The sequence below is a fragment of the Dioscorea cayenensis genome, chromosome 12 (genome assembly GCF_009730915.1).
Source record: "Dioscorea cayenensis subsp. rotundata cultivar TDr96_F1 chromosome 12, TDr96_F1_v2_PseudoChromosome.rev07_lg8_w22 25.fasta, whole genome shotgun sequence".
Taxonomy (NCBI): domain Eukaryota; kingdom Viridiplantae; phylum Streptophyta; class Magnoliopsida; order Dioscoreales; family Dioscoreaceae; genus Dioscorea; species Dioscorea cayenensis.
In genome coordinates, this window is record NC_052482.1 from 340,826 (window position 1) to 362,264 (window position 21,439).

A 21,439-nucleotide genomic window follows, 5' to 3' on the forward strand; every position below is an offset into this window, starting at 1 on the left:
TGTACGCAAATGTGTTGTTAACTAATGATATTTATTTACAGCAGTTGGATGATAATTTAACAGTTATTATTCATAACCATACTATATATAATTACTATTTATAAATATTATATGATATTATTTTAACACTGTCCAGTACTAATTGACATTGTTCATGAACAGATTATAATACTTAGATGCTAATTCAATAATGACTGTGAATATCTTTAGATTTGAAATTTAAGAACAACTCTAGACGATTATATACATATATATATATATTAATATTTATAGTCTTATATGGATATGATGTTGATAATTAAAATAAATAATATTAATTTTAAATCAGTTGAAATTAAACATTATTTTTTTAAGAATTACTCCGAACTAGATAAGATGTGTAGTCACGCGCAACTACATATGTTTTTATTTTTTGAAGAAGGAGAAAATCAAATTAATATTTCACTCAAGCTAAAAGAACCGGTCAAAGGGAACAAAATGTAGGTGCGCGAAAAGTTCTTTGGCAATTAGCATCAAACAACTACTTAACTCACATGAAAATAATTTTTTTTTAATGAGAAAAACTTGATTAAATTGATAAAATTTATTAATAATTTTTTTTTTAAAAAATTCTAAAATAAGATCAACAACACGCTGTTTGCAGGGAAACAGCTGATCCTGTCCGTACGAAGAACGTGCCAAAGAAGATGAGCATTACCACGAAGCTATCACATCACAAACAGCAAGGTCACTATCAAACCAATAAAAACAAGACACGTAAGCTTTCATTTCCAAAGCCTGTGATGAACCCGACAGCAGATCAAGGTCTTAAGTGCGGAGACTGGAGACACGAAAACGGGTGAGTCTGGGTACACTTAATTAATCAATTAATTAATTACTAATTAGCGTACTATTTTGCTTAAAAAACACGCACTCTCTAACCTCACCCATAAAAGTTACCCACCAATAAAAACCTCCAAAAACTTCACCACGTCATCAACACCGAAAGGTTTCAGTCCGAAATATATATGACGTCATAAAAGCATTTGTCTCGTGGGGCACCGCACGTTTCAGTTACGGATCTGCTGTGTGAATACGCACAGCGTGTGATCGTTTTCGTGGATCTTAACCGTTAAGATTGAAAATAGTGATGACGTGGATGGTTATGGTTGGTGGAGTTTGGTGTTTGCTGTTTGAAATGGACAGCGAATGAGGTCTCTTTTCCGCTTTTTTATCTTCATATCGCCGGATCGCCCCGCCTTTTCTTGTTTTTCCTATAATTTATAATTTTTGTTAATTAGCGTTATTTAGTCGTGGGAACTCTCTTGGCACTTTGTCGGCGCGCCATGGAATCTCTCATCGCTTGGTGAGGGCTAGGGGATCTCTCGATCGGGCATAGGGTTTTGTGGTTTTGGAGCTGGATTTAATCTTCAGGGGAGTTTTCTTGTAACTCTTGCTCGAATTACTGAGGAAATTTGGCGTTTTTGTTGGATTTTTTGAGTGAGTTTAGGTGATCTCTGGTTTTGGGAATCTAGGGTTACGGGTTATTGATCTTTTGGTTTATATTTGTGGGGTTTGGAGTTGGTTTGGGTTTTTTTAATTTGTTTTTGTTGGGAATTTGGTGGGGTTGAAGGAGGGTGGACTAGAGTTCAGGGTGATTTGGGGAGAGTTTTTGGGGGAGTTTGGGGGTGTGAGTTGGTCTTCAATATGGGAATTTTAGGTGAGTTCTAGTTTTGTTGGGATTGAAATGTAAAGGCTTTTTAGAGAACTTGAGCTGCTGGAGTGGTTTCTATTGGTTGCTTGATTTGCTGGATATGGTTTTCTATTTTTGCATTGATTTGATTCCAGGAGTTTTAGCATCTTGCTGGGGACTTTGTAAAGGGTTTTGATTAGGCTATGTGGGTTTCATTTGTGTGGATCCATGGTTGTGTTGGTGTGATGTTTTTGGATTTCTGGGGGCGCAGTGAGGCTGATTAGGATTCCTGGAACCCTGAGTGTTTTTGTTGGTGTTTGGTGGCTTTGAAGGTCTGTTACAGACATGGAGGCTCGACTTGGTGGTGAAAGCCATCAGCTTTATGGCGTGGGACCTTCAGAGGTGAATGGGCGTGGAGGAAAGAGCCTGGAGTGGGATTTGAATGACTGGAACTGGGATGGGGATCGCTTTCGGGCGATCCCACTGAATGCTAGCCCTTCTGATTGTAGGAGCAAACAATTGCCGCATGTTTTAGCAGCCAGAGGGTTGTCAAATAACTCATCTTCTTGCTCGGAGGGAACTGAACTTGCAATTGTTGGGAAAGGGAAAGGCACATTGGAGAAGCGGCGGAGGGCTGCAGTTGTTGGAGATGATGAACCTAATGATGAAGTTGGATCTTTTTCATTGAAGCTAGGGGGACATGATTATCCTGTGGTGGAAGCAGACCTGGCTAATTGGGATGGAAAGAACGGGAAGAGGAGCAAGCTGCAGGGTGCTAGTGCAAATCGCTCTGCATGCCAAGTGGAGGGTTGTGCTGCTGACCTGATTGATGCCAAGGACTATCATAGACGTCACAAGGTGTGTGAGATGCATGCCAAGGCGAGCAGCGCTGTGGTTGCTAATGCTGTGCAGCGTTTCTGTCAGCAATGTAGTAGGTTAGTATGTGTCAACTTGGCATTCTGGAAGTTTAAGACTCAGACAATTTTTTTGGGATTGTTGCATATCTTTGCTTGATTTATGAATCTGCTGTGATTTTGTTGCTTGTAATCAACGACATGTGCATGGCACTCAATTCATTTTTCTTTCAATTTTTGGTTTGAAATCATTGAAATGATAATAAGGATAATGAAGAAAGAAGAAGCGTTCATATTTGACTTCGGCAAAAGAAAAATATACTTTTTTATTACCCAAAAACCCCTTAATCTTTGGCACCAGGCTATAGAATTTTGTTTTTATATTGCATTGCTTTGGTAGTTCTTGCTGCATAGCATTTTGAAGTGTGAATCTAGATCTTAAAGCAGCAGTATGAACAATCTTGCAGTGTAGCTTTGTTGTTTCATAAATCTAATCAAGAGGCATATTTTTCAAGGTCAGCATGATAACATTCACTTTGCATCAGCGCAACCAATGTCTTTGGTCTTGTAATTATTAAACTTCTTCATCTGTTCTTTTACATCCAGAGATGATCGCCTTTGCTTTACTTTCCAATCAATATGCTACAAAACCAGAAGATGAATCAAAAGCAGTTGATACTCTATGGACACCATAAATAATGAAAAAGTGTTTGTTCATGTAGGTATAGCAGGTAGGTTTTGGTGATTTTTCTTGATCAGCATATGCCGTATATTTCCATTATTGTTGAGAGTGAGAGAGAGATGCCAATAAGAAACAGGCATTTTAAACTCTTATTACAACTTTGCTGTTTGATCTGCAATATCTGTACTTTTGTGCTTTCTCACTCCATTCAAGAAACACTATTTGAATTTGTTTATGGCAATGCCTAGATCTCCTGTGTCTGCACAATATTCATAATTTTTAAAATTTTCAGTAGCTTGCTCTCAGATATATTTTACTAAAAAAGGAAACTATCAATTGTAGCAAATTATTTGTGAATTGCAGCATGGTTTGATACAAAGTAATGAGTTGATATAAAGTAAAACCTTCTTCCCAAACAAGCGTTTGAGGTGAACAAGTGTGATCTGAATGGATATTGTTTTGGAAGGATAATGCAGTTTTGCTGAATTTGTGAAATGTTCGTGTTTAAACGTGGATGGGTTTTTGTGACAGCTTCATAATTTTTCTTTTTCTGGGTTTGAAAAATACCTTTTTTCTATTCTTTGGTGCATTTTTACATAAACGAGTACTGTTGGTAATTATCTGTACAAAATTATTCCAGGTTTCATCTTCTCCAAGAGTTTGATGATGGTAAAAGAAGCTGTCGTCGACGTTTGGCAGGACACAACAGGCGGAGGAGGAAAACACATCCTGATGCCGCTGTCAGTGGGAATGGTTTGACTGATGAACGGGCTAGCAGCTATCTCCTGATAAGCCTACTAAGAATCCTCACCAATTTGCACAGTAAATTTTTATGACTATATCTTGTTGCAGAATATGATAAGATATCTGAAAAGTAGTAATTTTGGTTATGTTTTGTCATCTATTAAAGTTTTTTCATGAATTGACGCCAACCGAGAGCTTGATTAATAAATACAATGTGCAATATAGGTGTTCCTGTCCTTCATTTACTTGTTTTTGTTACTTTTTTCAAAGATTGCTTGTCCATATTTTAATTTTGTGAAGACATTTGCTTATTAAGAGATCTTATGATGATTTGCCTACTGACATGATCTTACTAATACTGCAGCTGATGATTCTGACAAGTCAAAAGATCAGGACCTTCTTTCCCATCTCTTGAGGAACCTTGCGAGCCTTGCTGGTTCACTTGATTCACAAAACCTCTCCGGACTTCTCCGGGCAAATGAAGATACACGTAAAACTGGAAGTGGTACGGCAACAGCATCAGAAGCTTTGCTTTCAAATGGCACTGCTGTACAAAAATCCTCCGGGCCCTTATGTGGTCCTTCAACTGTGACTTATATGAACGGAACTCAAAACCTTACTATGCCACCTGCTGATCAGTCTTTATCTGTTCCTGCGGCTACAGTGGAGATGCCTGTGAACAGAAATGTTAGGGAAGAAGCTTTTGTGGAGGCCAGGCCACCCGTTAGTTCAAAAACATCTACAGTCTTAGTGCCCGGAAAAGATGCAGTGTCTGCTAAACCAGCAGCAGCAGCAGCAACAATGTTAAGCTTACTCCCGGAAATGGTACCTGCAGGATCTGTATCAAAGAAAATGCAGTTAAAGGATTTTGATTTGAATGACACATATGATGATACGGAAGAATGCATCAGGAGATGTGAGCAGTTGGCAATGCCTGCAACTATGGAGGCTGGGTCTCCTACTTGTATGTCGTGGATGATGCCAGATTCTCATCATTCAAGTCCCCCACAGACAAGTGGTAATTCTGAGCCGACATCTACTCAATCACTGTCTAGTTCCAATGGAGATGCTCAGGTAACTTCCTTATATTGTGGACACATACAATCTTTGACCTGCTTTAATCATCATAACATCCAAAATGTATTTATCTGCCTTCTGTAAACATCACCAATTTTTTTACTAAGTCTTCCTTCCCAGCATAAGCTTTTAAATGTAAGAATGGAGTTGCCATTTTCACTGGTAATTGTAGTTCTCTGATTCTTTGTACCTTGTGTTTCAGAGTAGGACTGATAGAATTATTTTCAAGCTATTTGGTAAAGACCCCAGGGACTTCCCTATTGATTTGAGAACACAGGTAATTTATGTTCAAAGCTTTTTAATTTTCATCAATTCAGTTCCTTTACATTGTTACTGTGTTTATATGGTATAACACACTTGAATATGCAGGTCTTTAATTGGTTATCCCACAGTCCTACGGAGATGGAGAGCTACATCAGACCTGGTTGTATTATCTTAACTATTTATCTTCGCTTACCTGAGTCGGAATGGAAGGAGGTGTGGTTCGCATTGCATTGATATGCCTTTCGCATGTGTTACATACTTATAATACAAGTCTGATGATTAGTCCACTTGCTGTATGTACAGCTTTATCAAGACCTGAGCTCTGGCCTTCATAAGCTTCTGCAAATATCTGATGGTGACTTCTGGAGATCAGGATGGATATATGCTAGGGTGCAGCATCAAATTGCATTTCTTTACAATGGTTAGTTTAAACTTTAAGTTGTTTTTTTTATGGGTGTCAGTTCTTTATAATTTATAAATAACAAAATATCTAGTTTTTTAATTTTCTTATCATTTGGTACTGCAGGTCGGGTTGTGCTTAACACACCTTTACTTCTCAAGAGTCCTAGATACTTGGACGTTTTATGCATCAGTCCTATTGCGGTTCCTACTGCCTCGAGGGTAAACTTCAAAGTGAAAGGATTTGGTATGACTCAATCAACTGTTAGGTATGCATTATCGGTACTACACCTTTTTTGCACTGACCTTTTGCCATGATGATATCTGCATTCTTCGCGAACGAACAGACAAACAAAATCTTACCTTGTCATGGAATCTGTTTTCATATGTTTTGCAGGATACTTTGTGCATTTGAGGGGAAGTATTTGGTTCAGGAGACATTGCAAGCTTTGGTTGAAGGAAGAAATGATGGCAGGGAGTGTGGAGGTTCCCAGTGCCTCAGTTTCTCATGTTCACTTCCCAATACATCGGGGAGAGGATTCATAGAGGTGTCACATATTGTCCTCTTCAAATAAATCTTCCATTATTGTGTCCTCAATCTCTATCTTTGTCTTACAACCTCAAATTTTTCCTGCCACCTATTGTTTTTCACGGAATAATTTATGAGTTTGGTTTGCAGGTTGAAGATCATGGTCTTAGCAGCATCTTCTTTCCATTTTTAGTTGCAGAAGAAGATGTTTGTTCTGAGATTCGAATGCTGGAGGGGGCCATTGATGTTGACTCAAATGATGTCCATCTTCAGGAGCAAATCGATGTAATGAATGCAAGAAATCTGGCTATGGAGTTTTTGCATGAGATGGGTTGGTTTCTCCGAAGAAGCCAATTAATGTCTAGAGTTAAAGAAGTAGGTTCTTGCCCGAACACCTTTCCTTTGACTCGATTTTGGTGGCTTATGTCCTTCGCTGTTGATCGGGAATGGTCTGCTGTGGTCAAGAAACTGCTGGATCTCTTATTTCAAGGAATTGTTGATTTAGGGAACATTTCTCCTAGTAGTGTTCTCTCATCATCAGATCTGCTTCACAGTGCTGTTAGGAAGAAGTGCAAGTCAATAGTGGAAGTCCTGTTGAGATATGCACCAACTTCGGCTTTGAAAGGGACAAGTGATGGCAACTATCTGTTTCGACCTGATATGCCAGGCCCCTTGAATATTACTCCTCTTCATATTGCTGCTTCAAACAGTGGTGCTGAGAACATTTTGGACTCCTTGACTAATGATCCTGGACAGGTATTTACTCTTTCTGCAGTTTGAATTATGATGGCATATTTTTACAGATATTTTTGTTAAACATAAAACCAGAAGCCACTTGATGTCCATTTGCGCCATCTTTCTTCGTGCATGGATCTTGTGTTTATGTTTCCCTAAGTGTATATTAGTAGACGAGAATGAACTCTCGTACATGAGTTGTCCCTCACAGCTGTTTGCATAATGCAGTTGGGGATTACAGCTTGGAGAAGTGCTCGTGACAGCACTGGTTTCTCTCCTGAGGACTACGCCCGGTCAAGAGGTTATGAATCTTATCTCCAGTTGGTTCAAAAGAAAATCAACAGGCAGTTCGATAAAGGCAGTGTAGTCCTTGACATTTCTGGCAGTTCATTAGCTACTAATTCCTCTCAAAAGCAATTGGACAACCTCTGTTCCAGTAAACTAAGTGGCTTTCAGATTGATATGAGGAAAATGGAACATATTATTCGACCTGCCTGCAAGCTCTGTGCTCAGCAAGTGATTTACCGCAGCCCTGTAGGTCGATCACTACTTTACCGGCCAGTGATGCTCTCGATGGTGGGTATTGCAGCTGTTTGCGTGTGCGTCGGCTTGCTCCTTAAGAGCCCTCCCTTAGTTCTTTATCTTAACCATCCATTCAGGTGGGAGTCTTTGGGTTATGGTTCAATATGAGAGTTCTTTTGCCATCAACCATGGGCTTATGCTCTGATAAAATTGAGTAGTTATTAGTGTATATTGTTTGAGTTTTCTTGTAGAATTTGTGATCAAAGACCCTCTGATCTGTATGACACTGTATGATAATAATTACAATTTCTATAAAATTAAAACGAAGCTGTTTTTTTTTCCCTTTCAGTTCTTGCATCTGTTTATTTGGGTATTTATTTGATTCAATATATAATCAAAGGATAACAGGACTCAAGGATAGCAGTAAATTTGATTGTCGGTAAAAGTTTATCTGGTATGATCATTTGTTTATTTTTCATTGTGGTAAGTAATTTCAATTATAATGTACTTTCTTTCTTTATTTTTTTTTATTTATCATATTTAACGAATTTTAAGTACTAAAAAATTTAGTTATTTCATAAAATTTTATAAAAAAAAATTAGTTATTTCTTTAAAATTACTTTCAATTTATATTTTTATATTATTTTTTTCTGATTTAATTTTAACACCTGGACCTGTGATGGATAAAAAAAGAACGAAAAGGATATAATACTTTAATGAATCCAATTATGTCCATCTTTAGCAGTAAACTTACAGGCCTGGGAATCAGAAATCATCAGAAAAAGACTAATCAGTGTGCAGCTTGCTGATGGCCAAGTAAGTAACTGTCACATTGGGAGTATTAAATTAAATCAAACTAAACAATTATAAATTTCAAGGAAACATTTACATAATTACATTTATTTACTCTAGAGAATTGCAAGAAGCATTTACAATGTTCAACTTGGAAGAAGAAAAAAATCATGCAACTTAAGAAGTTACTTTTACCAACCTTGGAAAAGACCAAACTAAAAATTAAACTAAACAGTAGTAAACATTTACTTATTACAACTCTAGAGAATTTCAAGAAGCATTTACAATGTTCACCGTGGAAGATGAAAAATCAAGCCACTTAGCAAGTAATAGTATGCTATTTATTACCACTGATTAATAATAATCAATGTCTTCCTTCATTCAATTGTTCAAATTTCTTAATCTCTAATTAATGATTTCCAATTAACCTTGAGATTAAAACTATTACAGACTCCAAGAAATTGAGGGACTAATGGCAAATTTAACCATAAGATAATTATTCAAAGGTCCAAAATGCCAACGCCTTCACAAATTTGTCTTATTTGACCCGAACCGGATAAGCAAAACCTCACCAGAAGGAACACCATAATCAACAGTCATTGTTCTTGTATCGGATCGGATCCAGTTAAAATCCGAATCCATTTAGAAATAGGAAACTACTATGAATTTTCGCTACAAGCTGCCGATCGGGTTTAAAACGGGTTATCGGGTTCTCTGGTTGTCTTTCTATAAAATCCGATTTCGGTCCTCGTTTGGTGATCGCTGGCTCTCGAGTTCCTTTCGTCTTGATCTTCTTCAACGTCGGCGGCGATCCAAGACCGGCTGATCGGAGATGGATGATAGCTGCGCTGTGTGTGCGGACGCGTTGGAGTGGGCGGCATATGGGCCGTGTGGGCACCGTGAGGTTTGCTCGACGTGTGTGATCCGGCTTCGCTTCGTCCTTGATGATCGCCGCTGTTGTATCTGCAAGACTGAGAACCCCTTCGTCTTTGTCACCAAGGTTCTTAGATTTTAATGGTTTTGATTCATTTATTTGTTTGTTAGGATTTGTTTTGATGTTTTAGGGTTGTGTTTGTGTTGGGACTCGAGTGGAGATCCGATGAAGGGGATTTTAGGGTTTTGCTGTTGGATTGGTGTTGGATTTTGAATTTAGGATTAAAAGAATGAACCTTTTGAATCCTATTCTCTTAGTTTTGATTGTTTTCCTGATTAATATTTGCGGCATTGAATCTAAAGTCACGGTTTATGGGTAGTGCATTTTGGATTGATTGCTCTATGGTGTTGGGTTTCTATGGCAGGCGATGGGGGATTATACAAGGGTGATAACAGATTTCTCAAAGTTTCCGACTGGTGCGACGGAGGGGAAGTCAGGGGAGTTTTGGTACCACGAGGGAAGTCAGGCATACTTTGATGATATGGATCATTACAGGATGATAAAGGCTATGTGCCGTTTATCTTGTAGTGTTTGCGATAAGAATGCAGGAGAGCAAGCGACTGAGCCTGCAAGGAGGAGAAGTGGTTTTAGGAGTATAGAGCAGTTGAAGGGGCATCTTTTTCATCAGCATAGATTGTTTATGTGCAGTCTTTGCTTGGAAGGGAGAAAGGTGATCCCTTTGGTTTGTTTTTTTTTATTTTTCTTTGGTTTTTTTATAATCGTTCATGGGGTGAATATCTGTTTTTAATGGATTTATGAATTTAATTATTTATGGGTTTATGCACACAATAAGCATGGATAACTTTACTTTAGAATGCAGAAAGAAAAGAATTATATTTCTTGTCATTTGGGTAACTGATGTTACTTTGTTCATAACATATCCTTCCTGTACAAGTACTATCTACTAAGAAACTGGATCTTAGTTATTGCTCAGTTATGATTATTATGTTAGGTAAGTCTGACCTATAATAGAGGCTTAATCTTGATGGTGTGGTCTGACTTTAGGATGTCATGGCATATACTTATAAATAAAGGAACAGGAGAAAAATATAATGCTTTCGATTTTGTTCTTATCTCGTAAGCTAATTATGAATGTTGCAAATTGTTGGTATTTTCTTTCGTTCCTTGTGCGCTTTATCAGCTGTTATTTCTCTGTTTATATTGCAAATCTAGATATGAGTTTACAATCTTTGTTTCCTCACCTATAGAATTCGTAATTTTGTAATTTATCTCCTTGTTTCTTGGCTTTTCTATAATTCTGTATGTTATTGGAACCCATTGATATTGAGCAAGAGTAGAGCATCACTTGGGCACTTGTATTGTATGATGTGACTGCAAAGTCGCATTTATGAGGTTACAGCTCCCAAAATGATAGCATCCTTGAAATATTTGCACAAGATAAGTGTAGATTGCTGTGTTATGGGATCGAGACATTTTTGGTTTTCTTTAGTGGGATGTTTTTTGTTCTGCATCCTTTTATTGAAACCATTTGTGGGCATAATTTATCAATGGAATTTTTTTAGGTTAATGACAAAGTAGTCTCTACATGTTAGCATTGACATATTTCGGTCAAGATATGTCTTCACTTATTTGACTTCTACAAGGAGGCAAGCCATTATATTCATTGGTGAATTTAGTGTCCAAGTATGAACTAGCTTTAAAATCCTCAAATATGAGGAAGTGGTTACTTCTATATTTTGAGATGATCCTACCACCCTTCCATTCTCATTTTTGACTTAATTAATTATCCATTCTTGAGCAGGTATTTATTTGTGAGCAGAAGCTTTACACTAGGTCACAACTAAATCAACATGTAAGCACTGGTGATTCAGAAGTGGATGGCAGTGAGAGTGAGCGAGGTGGGTTTATGGGGCATCCCATGTGTGAGTTCTGCAGGAGCCCGTTTTATGGTGATAATGAACTGTACTTGCACATGTCCACTGAACATTATACTTGCCATATATGCCAAAGGTCTGGTTTGTTTTTTACTTTAACATACTTGTATTGGGACTCAGTTATTCTACAACTGATCTATTTTGATTTACAGGCAGCATCCTGGGCAGTATGACTATTTTAAAAATTATGATGACCTGGAGGTACAATAATTTGAATGTATATATATATATATATATTTTTTTTTTGTTGGTGTCAAATTTTTAATATATGATGTTAGAAGTTTAAAATTTGAATCTCAAACAATTTATTTTTGTGATTACAGACACATTTTCGCCAAGAACATTTCCTATGTGAGAATGAAGCATGCTTGGCAAAGAAATTTATTGTTTTCCAAAATGAAGCTGAAATGAAGGTGATCATTGTTTAGAGCTTAATATTATAATCAACAAAATTCCTGTTGTCTTTTATAATGATTGAATATTTCACCATTCTATTGGCTGATGAAATCTGCTTGAATGACATGTTTTAATTGGCAATCATCATCTTCTATTTGATGAGATGTGAATCCTATACTGACAGTCTTAACACAAAACTTGATTTTCCCTGTAGAGACATAATGCTATTGAGCATGGGGGACACATGTCCCGTTCTCAAAGGAATGCTGCCCTTCAGGTATATACTTACTCTTGACCCAGTGAGAACTCCATTTTTGCAATCATTTACTGAGTGACTTCAGAACAAATTCCTACTTTTCTTCTGGGATCTGGTCTTCATGCCTAAATGGCGAGTCAGGAAGCCTGTTGATGAATTCCTTTTTTGGGACTTTGCTCCGTTAGGCCCTTGTCTGGGGCATCCATCATAATTAGATTTCATTCTTTTACTTTATTTGTTTTCAGATACCGACTAGTTTTAGATTTCGACGTACTGAACAAGAGCAGCGGCGAGGCAGAGGACGTGGGTATCGTTCTGATCCTTCTGATAACCAATTATCTATGGCTATTCAAGCCAGCCTTGAGGCAGCAGCTATTGGAGACAGTAGCTCTCATGATTCTACTTCTGGTGCTCGAATAGTATCTGAACAAAGGGAAACAAATCATATGGGTGCAGTTTCTAAGTCATTTGAATCACTAAATGTCAATTCTGGTTCTGGATCTTCTTCTAGATCAGGCACAATACAAAACCAGAACTCACAAAGTGCTCCAATTCTAGAGGACTTGTCCTTCCCCGCCCTTACTGATAGAGAACCGCCTGAGACTTCTTCCAGATATGCTCAAGCTCTTCAGAGCTCTGTGAATGCTGCTGATCTTAAAGAAGAGTCTTTTCCTCCGCTCCCTGGGTCAAAAAAGAGTGGTAAGCAGAAAGCTAGACAAGGATCACAAGGTTTGGGGAGAAGTACTATGGCAAACCACCTTCAAATCCGTCAGGGAAATTCTTCTGGTTCCTCTAGTCATACTTTCACACCATCTGGTTCTTCAAGATCATCCCAGATTGGACCAGAAGCAAGACATCAAGTTGCACGGCGTTCTGTTACACCAGAGGCTTGGCCAGCAATAGGTCGTGGTGCTCCATTGGCCAGTGCTGCAAATCCACAGGTAATGTCGGCAAGAGAAAATGGCCCAATTTCTTCTGGTCTTGCTTGGAATGCAAACAATGGAACTAGGCTGAGGCACTCTGCTTCAGATCCTAACCTCACTCAGGGTAGATTTTTAAGCCAACCTTCATCAACTATGGCTTCTGTTGCTACTGATAGAAGTCAAGCATCATCATCATCATCATCATCATCATCATCATCAGGAGGCAGTCAGCCACTGCCAAAAGTTGAGGATGTTCAAACGGCAAATAAGTCTTTGGTAGAAAGAATTATTGCAAGCTTAGATAATGACGAGGACAAGTATGCTGCATTCAAAACCATATCTTCTGAATACCGCCAGAATTTGATAAATACTCCTGAATATCTTTCTTATGTTCAGCAGTTTGGTTTGATGCACCTTGTTCTTGAGCTTGCCCAGCTTTGTCCAGATGCTCAGAAACAGAAAGAACTTATTGAGGCCTACAACGCAAGTGTGCGTGGCAAGGGTTCGGTAGAAAATAATGTAAACAATCCCCAAAGATCAAAAGGGATTAACATTCCCAAGAAGGGGAAGGACAAAGGTAAAGACGGTTCCAGCAGTACCAATGCAAAGGATGCTTTGACTGATAACTTCCTTAACACAGTGCGGAAACTTCAGTCAGAACGCATATCTCAGGAGGAAGAGATAGAGGTAGAGGTTTTATTAAAGGATGGGTACCGAGCAGCCAAAGGCAAGAAAGCTACTCTTTCCAGTTCCAATTCGAATACTGTGAGTGTGCAGTTGACAGACTCTAGTGGTGATGATGATTCTTCAAAAACTGTTACCAGCATCACCGGTCAGAAACCAGATGATGGAGGGAGCAGCAAGCAACGCAAGAGGACCAGCAAATTTAATAGAATTCGTCTCGGTGATGGTTCAGCAGCCGCCCTTCTCAACCTTGGCCGTGTGGACGTCAGCCCCCCACGACCGGAACGAGAGTCTGGTGAAGAACCATCAGATCGATCAGCTGTCCGGGGAGTTTGGAAAAATGGTGGTGGGCAGAGGCTTGTTGCCAGTGTTCAAAAGAGTCCAGCCAAGTAAATGCTACTTCTAATTCTACGAGCTGATAAGCTCAAATTCTGTGAACAAAAGCTCGCAAGGTTTGGAGTGCAACTTTGGGTGACGACTTTTTTTTGAATCACCAAAGCTTAAATTTTTGCTGTGATCTTGCCATTCTCATCTGCATCTGCTGCTTGAACAACTCGGTGGTTCAAAATTGTAGGTTGTATGAATTGGGAAAATCACAAGATCAAAAGTTACTGGTAACTCAGTTCATCTGAAGTACCTAGACTACCTTTTTGTTATACTTATGTTTAAAACTGTTGATATAAGTTTCTTTGTTGTTCCATATCTTAATAGCACATTTCCGAGGATGGATTTTGTTTCAGTGTTATTGGTGTCAATTTTGTTGCAAGACTGATCTTTTCTTTGCTATGTATATTGCATATATTGAGTGTATGAAATATTTATGCAGTGTTCTTTTGTGGAGGTCTATCTATATATATATATATATGTATATATATTATTATTATTATTATTTGGTCATTTATAAACAAGACAAATTAACAGAGAGAATGCCCAACATTTTTATAATATTTATAGACGATGATTTTTATTTCTTAGCACTCAAATCACTAGTTAAGTACATACATAAAAAGCACCAAACATCATCAAACATTCCTAAAAGATCAAAGACCACATGACTTAAACTACTAATTAATAAAAGCACTCATTAATTATTATTCTGATAAACCCTTTGAGAGATCATGGAATCATAGCTCCATCCTGACCTCCAACCCCTGCACCAGGCATTCCTGGCATATTCCCAACCCCAGGAAAAGATCCGAAACCCGGTTGAGACCCAAACCCAAGCCCAGGTGCATCTCCAACTCCACCAGGAGTTCCAAAGAAGTTCCCAAGTCCTCCAAAAGTCTCTGGCTCATACTTCTCCTCCTTCCTTTCTTTAACCTCTGTTTTTTTAATGTTCCTCCCTTCAACCAAGTTGGTAAAAACCACAAGAGCAACAAGAACAAGCACCATCTTTGTATTCTTCTCCATCCTTTGCATGCATGCTCTTCATTGTAACTTTGTAATACCATTTTTATAGCCATGAAAGATGGCAAAAGGTGGTTGTTTGGTGCTCTCTTTTAAGATAGCCCATTCATTTTCTCCAACTAACATCACTTCCCATTTGTACGTACTCTTTTCACTGTTTCCAATGTTTCTAATCAAGTCATTTAGATATTTAGACATACATATATTATATATATATATCATGGTTTAATGTTAAAAAATTTAAAGTAGTTTAAACAAAATAAATCCATATATATATTTATAGGTGTAATAATGTCTTGAATATTTTCTCAACTACCAACCAACTTTTGTGGACATTTACAGTGGCTATATATTATTGTGTTTAAATTTATTGCAAACTTACTCCAAATAGTAAACTTTATGATATTTACATAGAAATAAAACATTAACATATATTCATTTTTTACTATATCATGAAGTTATTCAGACATTAGTGAAACGAAGGTAGTCCTTGTTTGAAGGGATGTCAGCGGTCTGGTATCCCTGCGGGAACTGTTTTTTCGCTTCCTCATTGGACACTGAGGGTGAAATGACCACCTTGTCCCCTGGTTTCCAGTTCACCGGCGTTGCCACCTTGTGCTTCGCCACCGTCTGCAGTGACTCCACCACCCTCAATACTTCGTCCATGTTCCGGCCCGTTGACGCTGGGTATAAAAAACTCAGCTTAACCTACTCCATCAAATAAATAAATAATTATTAATAATATTCCAAAAAAAATCTTAATGATTAATATCACATATAATTAATTATTTAATATTATATATATTGCTAAAAAACCATAAAAAAAAAAGATAGTAACATGCACGATAGAACTGAATCAGAAAAAAGTTTAAAAAAACTCCAAAATAAAAAAAACTCTATCTCATAAATTTTAAGTCTGAATTAAAGAAAACGAGCTAAGTTTGAATTTAGAAAAGGATAAAACCATGGTTGAGACTCAGTGTGTATCATAAATATTAATTTTTTTATTTAAGCCTGAACTGTATTAAATTTCTGGGTTCGCAACTGCTACACGCATGCGTATATGGAAACTGATTCGAACTCGAATTTTAACGAAAACCGGCTACCAATATATAATATTATACCTTTTTATTAGGGCCGACAACGTGAAGTGCCCGGGATGGTACAATGTGCCCATTGGAATCCTTCTCGTCCGGATCCACCATGTTCAGCTTCATTATCACCTCGCGATTCGGATCAGCGATGATCGGGTACGTCACACGACATCCTGGCTGTTCATTTATATAAATAAATATTAAAACATATATTTTTCATTATATATATATAATATAAAGGGAAAATGATAAGCTATAAGGATGGGCCGGAGGAGCACCGTAAAAGCCTCAATGTCTTTAATCCACTCTTTATGAGACTCTCTTTCATCACAAGAGAGACCCAAGAGTTTGACACCCCTGCGGTTGAACTCCTCCGCATACTCGGCGATCTTTCCGAGCTCGGTGGTGCACACGGGGGTGAAGTCACCTGAGAGTGAAGGCCTATGAGAGGATGACACGATGGTGGAGTAGGATAAGAGTGGAGAGTAATTCACCGGGGTGGGAGAAGATGATGAGCCAAGAGTCGTTAATGAAGTCGTGAAGACGGAGGGGGCCGTGAGTGGTTTCAACCTCGAGGTCGGGAATTTGGTCGCCAATTGTGAGGCCAGGCATTGTGATGGACGGTTGAGATGAGAGGATCAGGAGAGGAGAGCTGATTACGAGGAGTGTTGGGGGTGAAGTTGTGGGGAGAGTATTGGTGGGGTTTTTGTAGGGTTTGGGTTGGGCTTGCATGAAGGACACGTTAGTGTGTTACGTGGCTTCATTTGGGTTCATGCATGAGCCATTTGGTGTTCTTCTTCTTCTTTGTTGACACGTACGTGTTTGTTGTTTCTTTTGGTTTTTCAACTGATTAAATATATAAATAAAATTATTCTTTAGGTCTTCTTTATATATAATTATAAAAATTTAGTATAATATTATAAAATGGTGAATAAACATATCCAAATTTAAATATTAATTTGTGGTCGATAGTACTGTTATAGTATTGTACATATATTATAAAATAAATAGTATTATTTACTTACTATGTGAGAAGATGTCATTTTTCTCTTCTCGAAATTAAGTTACATAAGAGAGTGATTTATTAAGTTGATTTAGTTCATAAAATATTTTTTTAGCTTATATATATGGTAGAATCTTAATTACTTATATGACATTTGACTGAATTAATAAATTTTTAAAAATTATTAAACCACTACAATTGATGTACTATCATATATATTTATAATATGTATATACTTTTTCGTTGCTCAGGCAAGCTCTCCTATATACTTAAATACAGGATGGATCCTTGTCTAATATAAGGAAAGGTATGAACCCCTCGTGATGCATGTATTAAATGTTGAGATGAGTTAATCCAATCTAAGATTTTTTTTTTAAAAAAAAAATAATATTAGATAATTATCAAAACTATTGATAAGGTCAAACCACATATGCAAAGATAAACTGAGACCTCTCAAAGCTTCAAATACCATGCTGTAATTAACTTTGTTACCTTCTTTCACATAATATATATATATATATTAAATTTGATCATGAAATACTTAACAGTACTTAATTATAACAAGTCTCTATGAAACAGCAAGAGTTTGAACTGGATTAACAACCCTGCATGACTCTCTAATCTCACCTTGATTTCCAGTAAGCACATCGATATAACCCATATGCAACATAGCATCCACAAACTTATCCAACCAAGCCAACCCATTCACAGCATTAGCCACAACCAACTCCTCCGTCAACTCACTATCTTTCAAAGTCTGATCCGACGTGAACAAACCCTTGTGCTTTAACAAGTTCTTGTAGTAACTGTTATCAAGAACGTCCGGCGAGAATGTGTCCATAACCACCGTGGTTGGATCACTGATGTTGGCCGTCTCCGGTGGGCACTTAGCCTTAAGATACTGAGCAAAAGAAGGATCAAGTGATGGATCAGTGAAGTTATAGAGACGGTTTGTGAAGCTTGAACAGTGAGACCTGCCAATTGAATGAGCGCCGGAGAGAGTGACCATTTCATCAAGAGAAAGGTTTTTTCTGGCGAAGTTATCACGGAGTTGGTCGGCGGTGAAGGTAGGGAAAGGGTTGTTGAGGAGGACTTCGGAGGAGATAGAGATGTTGCCGTCACGGCGGCCGGAAGGGACGTGGTAGAAGACGCCGGAGGAGAAGAAGATGGAGTCACGGGCGGCGAAGGCGAGGATGTCGGCGCAGGAGACGGTTGAAGGGCAGTAACATTCAAGAGAGGATTTGATTGCGTCGATGATGTGGAAACCTCGGAGACTGGGGTTGTTCACCGGTGACTCCTTCTGTCACGTCCCAGCCCCACAGCCGGGCCCATGGACAGATCGGCCACATCCATTGGGACTGGGTCCCACTGGGTGCAAGGCCTCGAGTTTGACCCCACGTAGTCAACCCTAACAAACTCGATAAAAAAAATATAAAACAAAAAGCACAAATGGAATACTGAAAACTCGAAATCTACAAGTATAGGGCTTTTAGAAGCCCTACGAATTCAAATACACTCCCAGCAGCTTTCCAAAAACACGGATCATGATCGAGTACAAGTCTTACACTCACGGGAAAAGGGTAATCTGAAATACTAATAGAGTAGGCAATACGACTCCCGGACACCCCCGATCCTAGCCTTGATCTTCTCCTGCGAGACAGAATTCACAGAGTGCATGAGCCACAAGGGCCCAGATGGGATCGCGGTAAAACACGGATAAAGCGGATGTTGCAAAAATAATAGATCATAAATTATACTGAATCGCGAATATAGACATAATCCAAAATACGAAAAAAATACGCAGAAAACAGTCATATACATCTCCCTGGCTAATAACAGAAATCAACAGCGTGAGGCTGGATCATCGACGGTGAAGTCGGAGCGAGCAGTATCAACAGTAAAGGCCGGGATCTTCGACCCAGCGATCGGGGGTAGCGCTACTACGAGAAAAACATGTGCACATGGCTAGGGACTTACTCCTCCTAGTCAGGGCGAGCCAGGGAATGGAGATGTACAAAAAACCGCAGAAAAATACGGAATACAGACATAAATACTAATTAAATGATGCAAATAAATAAATAAATAACAAGCACGTAAATGAGTAATTAAACCAAACTATAAAATTAAGGAAATAACTTAAATATATAATAATTTGTCGAAAGTACGAAATTTAGGGTGCGAGAGCCCTACCCGGCTCCAAGCTACTGAGTTGGGTCCACCCAGTCCCCTGAACTAAGGCTCGCTACCAAAAATCTAACCAACAAAAAGCTATACTTAGAATTTAGCCTTGGGTCGGGCCTATCTACAACTAAGGCCCGAAGAAAGAATTTACAATTATTGCAAGATAAGACAAGCACAGTCAAATACCTATGTCTATAAATAATAACCTGATATGCGTAGTTCAAGGGTGGCAATTAAAATCCCAACTATCAAAAATACAACATATAAGACTATGTAAATATTCACATAAATGAGACGATTAATCATGCTTCTAGAAGCCACAAACAAGTGCACAGAACCTACAGTGGAAGATAATTAAGCAAATAGAAATTCCAGAAACATGCTTACAAGTGCTTGAAAAAAAAAAAAAATAAAAATAAAAAACTAGGTTTAGATGACAAGTTAATACCAACAATGGCCTATAACAAAGCACTTAGGGTCTAGAAGGTCTTAGAGGATTAAATAATACAAATCAAAGTCTCATGCAAAACCAACCTCACATAATGACCAGCTTTAAACACCATTAAAGTTAAATTAAGGACATCATATCAATGAATAAAGTAACACAAATCCAAACAAACCCCAAGTTTAGACAAAGAAAAAAATTCCAAATAAACTAAAGCATCAGGCTGCTACCATCACAATTAAATACATAACAAAACTAATAAGCTATCAAGATAAGATTATAAGAAGTCAAGCTTAAACCAAGGTGTGAATAAAATCAGCAACCTGAATCTAATGGCTGCACACTCAAAGCTCCAAATTGCAAGCATGAAAGCTGTCCTTAAAATAGCTAAGCAAGGATCTAACAACAACAACCAAGGTTTACACTCACTTACAACATTAACAAAGCTAAAACAAGGATTCAGAAGACACGTGAACAGTAATCCGAGAACTCAACTTAGTTTGCAGCTTAACACCACCACAGGCTTACAACCCTCTACTAAAATTAAGGGAGTTTAAAACTAACAAAACAATAAAACAGTCAAGCTTTTTAATAGAATAAAAATCATCAAAAGGTTAAGGTCCCATGCCTTACCATTTACACATACAAGATACAAATAAACACATATACTCACAAAGCATGATTATCAAATGAAACCCTCCAAAGTTTAAGCATGTTGCAAAAAGATTAACCAAACTGAACACAAACAACAACAGTTAAGCTTCAAGGATGCAAGAACTAAGCTTTAAGCTTACAAGAATTCCAACAAGATTAGTATTCTTCTAAACAAAAAGGTTAGGGTGCAGGCCACAACAAGGCATGGAAGCAACACAACAACCCACAAGAACACTCACAAACCAAGCATAGAAGGGGGATCTAACAAGAAGCTTCAACCACAAACACCCTAGATGCTAACCTGAAGCTTGATGAAGAGAGAAACGGTGAATCTTCAGCCTCCTTCGCCGCTGCCGAACTCAAGCAATGCGACTCCGAGCTCCTCCTCACGGCTGGCTTCTTCAGCCCGAAGTTCAAAGGAAGCTTGCCACCTCTTCAGTCCGAACTCAAAGAAAGGCTGCTAAATAGAGGAAGGAGGAGAAGAAGATGAGGAAGAGGAAGAGTGCCTCTCCCACCAACCATGACAAGACCGAAGCTTCACGGGGAGAAGGAGCCAGCTGGGTGAGAAACAAGTTTGCAGAGCAACAGTGTCAGGAATCCCCATAACTAGTCAAACAGTCAAAGGGAAGTAGGAATGTCTCTGGTCAACCTGGTCAACATGACCAAGGTTGCAAACATTACACCTTCTCCGCCGGATTCCCCGGCGTTGAGTCTAAGAGCACTGATCCGTCACAACCCTACACGTTAAAATCCCATGCATGCATGCATGCATGCATGCACATGCACGTACTTAATTGAGAGATTGAATAAAAATAATTTAATAATTAGTTTAATTCTTAGAAAACCATTTTATTTTATATATATATATATGTATATATGTATATATAGGAACAAATTACCCGGACAAAGCAATCATGGAAATGAAGACGGATGAGTCCTGCTGCAAAACCAGGGTTTTGGAGCACTGATATCAGGACTGTTTCACGTACTATCTTTTCAGCACCAGGGCATGAGTCTTCGTAGAAACCAACTTTTAGTGAGGCTGAAGATATTGTTGCCATTACTGCTACCATTGTTGCCATTGATGAAAGAAACTTCAAGAAAGAAGAAGGTGCCATGTTCTTGCTCTGCTTGGATAGAAATATGAGCTTAGATATATATATATATATATATATATATGAAGTAAGAAATGTGAACAAGATGGTGGTTGAACGATGAAACTTTGAACAAAAAGGACAATGAGAGAGAGTGATTGAAAGTTGAAAGTGTGTCTGTTGCTTGCTTTGATGATATTGAA

At 38.2% G+C, this 21,439-nt stretch overlaps 5 protein-coding genes across 5 annotated transcripts; 2 read left to right on the top strand and 3 right to left on the bottom strand.

Annotated features, from left to right (window-relative positions):
- The first annotated feature begins 1,278 nt into the window (after positions 1-1,278).
- Positions 1,279-7,826, top strand: LOC120273565 (squamosa promoter-binding-like protein 1). Its single transcript, XM_039280211.1, has 10 exons — positions 1,279-2,607; positions 3,849-4,030; positions 4,317-5,026; positions 5,232-5,306; positions 5,399-5,506; positions 5,597-5,714; positions 5,820-5,961; positions 6,090-6,240; positions 6,372-6,977; positions 7,185-7,826. Exons 1-10 carry the CDS (start codon positions 2,018-2,020, stop codon positions 7,644-7,646), a joined length of 3,144 nt encoding a protein of 1,047 aa, XP_039136145.1. The 5' UTR covers positions 1,279-2,017; the 3' UTR covers positions 7,647-7,826.
- A 1,159-nt stretch (positions 7,827-8,985) lies between these two features.
- LOC120273566 (E3 ubiquitin-protein ligase hel2) lies at positions 8,986-14,144 on the top strand. The gene is made up of 7 exons (XM_039280212.1): positions 8,986-9,270; positions 9,569-9,874; positions 10,967-11,175; positions 11,252-11,300; positions 11,423-11,512; positions 11,710-11,772; positions 11,997-14,144. Exons 1-7 carry the CDS (start codon positions 9,103-9,105, stop codon positions 13,749-13,751), a joined length of 2,640 nt encoding a protein of 879 aa, XP_039136146.1. The 5' UTR covers positions 8,986-9,102; the 3' UTR covers positions 13,752-14,144.
- A 330-nt stretch (positions 14,145-14,474) lies between these two features.
- Positions 14,475-14,750, bottom strand: LOC120273732 (41 kDa spicule matrix protein-like). The gene has a single exon (XM_039280436.1). The coding sequence runs from the start codon at positions 14,748-14,750 to the stop codon at positions 14,475-14,477; it is 276 nt and encodes a 91-aa protein (XP_039136370.1).
- Positions 14,751-15,227: 477 nt separating this feature from the next.
- Positions 15,228-16,537, bottom strand: LOC120274127 (1-Cys peroxiredoxin). The gene is made up of 4 exons (XM_039280887.1): positions 16,354-16,537; positions 16,138-16,286; positions 15,890-16,036; positions 15,228-15,473 (listed from the first exon to the last, which is right to left on the bottom strand). The coding sequence occupies exons 1-4, from the start codon at positions 16,469-16,471 to the stop codon at positions 15,228-15,230; spliced, it is 660 nt and encodes a 219-aa protein (XP_039136821.1). The 5' UTR covers positions 16,472-16,537.
- An 859-nt stretch (positions 16,538-17,396) lies between these two features.
- LOC120273419 (peroxidase 5-like) lies at positions 17,397-21,254 on the bottom strand. The gene is made up of 3 exons (XM_039280049.1): positions 21,042-21,254; positions 20,826-20,879; positions 17,397-18,159 (listed from the first exon to the last, which is right to left on the bottom strand). Exons 1-3 carry the CDS (start codon positions 21,222-21,224, stop codon positions 17,431-17,433), a joined length of 966 nt encoding a protein of 321 aa, XP_039135983.1. The 5' UTR covers positions 21,225-21,254; the 3' UTR covers positions 17,397-17,430.
- Between the last annotated feature and the right edge of the window lie 185 nt (positions 21,255-21,439).

Bases quoted from the DNA above. Each gene is read 5' to 3' on its own strand.
- LOC120273565 (XM_039280211.1), top strand. From the start codon at position 2,018: ATGGAGGCTCGACTTGGTGGTGAAAGCCATCAGCTTTATGGCGTGGGA. The intron at 5,027-5,231 runs GTAACTTCCTTA...CTTGTGTTTCAG, and splicing joins GTTCCAATGGAGATGCTCAG to AGTAGGACTGATAGAATTAT. The intron at 6,241-6,371 runs GTGTCACATATT...TTTGGTTTGCAG, and splicing joins CGGGGAGAGGATTCATAGAG to GTTGAAGATCATGGTCTTAG.
- LOC120273566 (XM_039280212.1), top strand. From the start codon at position 9,103: ATGGATGATAGCTGCGCTGTGTGTGCGGACGCGTTGGAGTGGGCGGCA. The intron at 9,875-10,966 runs GTGATCCCTTTG...ATTCTTGAGCAG, and splicing joins TTTGCTTGGAAGGGAGAAAG to GTATTTATTTGTGAGCAGAA. The intron at 11,773-11,996 runs GTATATACTTAC...ATTTGTTTTCAG, and splicing joins AAAGGAATGCTGCCCTTCAG to ATACCGACTAGTTTTAGATT.
- LOC120273419 (XM_039280049.1), bottom strand. From the start codon at position 21,224: ATGGCAACAATGGTAGCAGTAATGGCAACAATATCTTCAGCCTCACTA. The intron at 20,880-21,041 runs GTAATTTGTTCC...TTTAACGTGTAG, and splicing joins TCCATGATTGCTTTGTCCGG to GGTTGTGACGGATCAGTGCT. The intron at 18,160-20,825 runs GTGTAATGTTTG...ACGTGACAGAAG, and splicing joins CGGGGAATCCGGCGGAGAAG to GAGTCACCGGTGAACAACCC.
- LOC120273732 (XM_039280436.1), bottom strand. From the start codon at position 14,750: ATGGTGCTTGTTCTTGTTGCTCTTGTGGTTTTTACCAACTTGGTTGAA.
- LOC120274127 (XM_039280887.1), bottom strand. From the start codon at position 16,471: ATGCCTGGCCTCACAATTGGCGACCAAATTCCCGACCTCGAGGTTGAA. The intron at 16,287-16,353 runs GTGAATTACTCT...CTTCACTCTCAG, and splicing joins CATCATCTTCTCCCACCCCG to GTGACTTCACCCCCGTGTGC. The intron at 16,037-16,137 runs GTGCTCCTCCGG...ATAAATGAACAG, and splicing joins AAGACATTGAGGCTTTTACG to CCAGGATGTCGTGTGACGTA.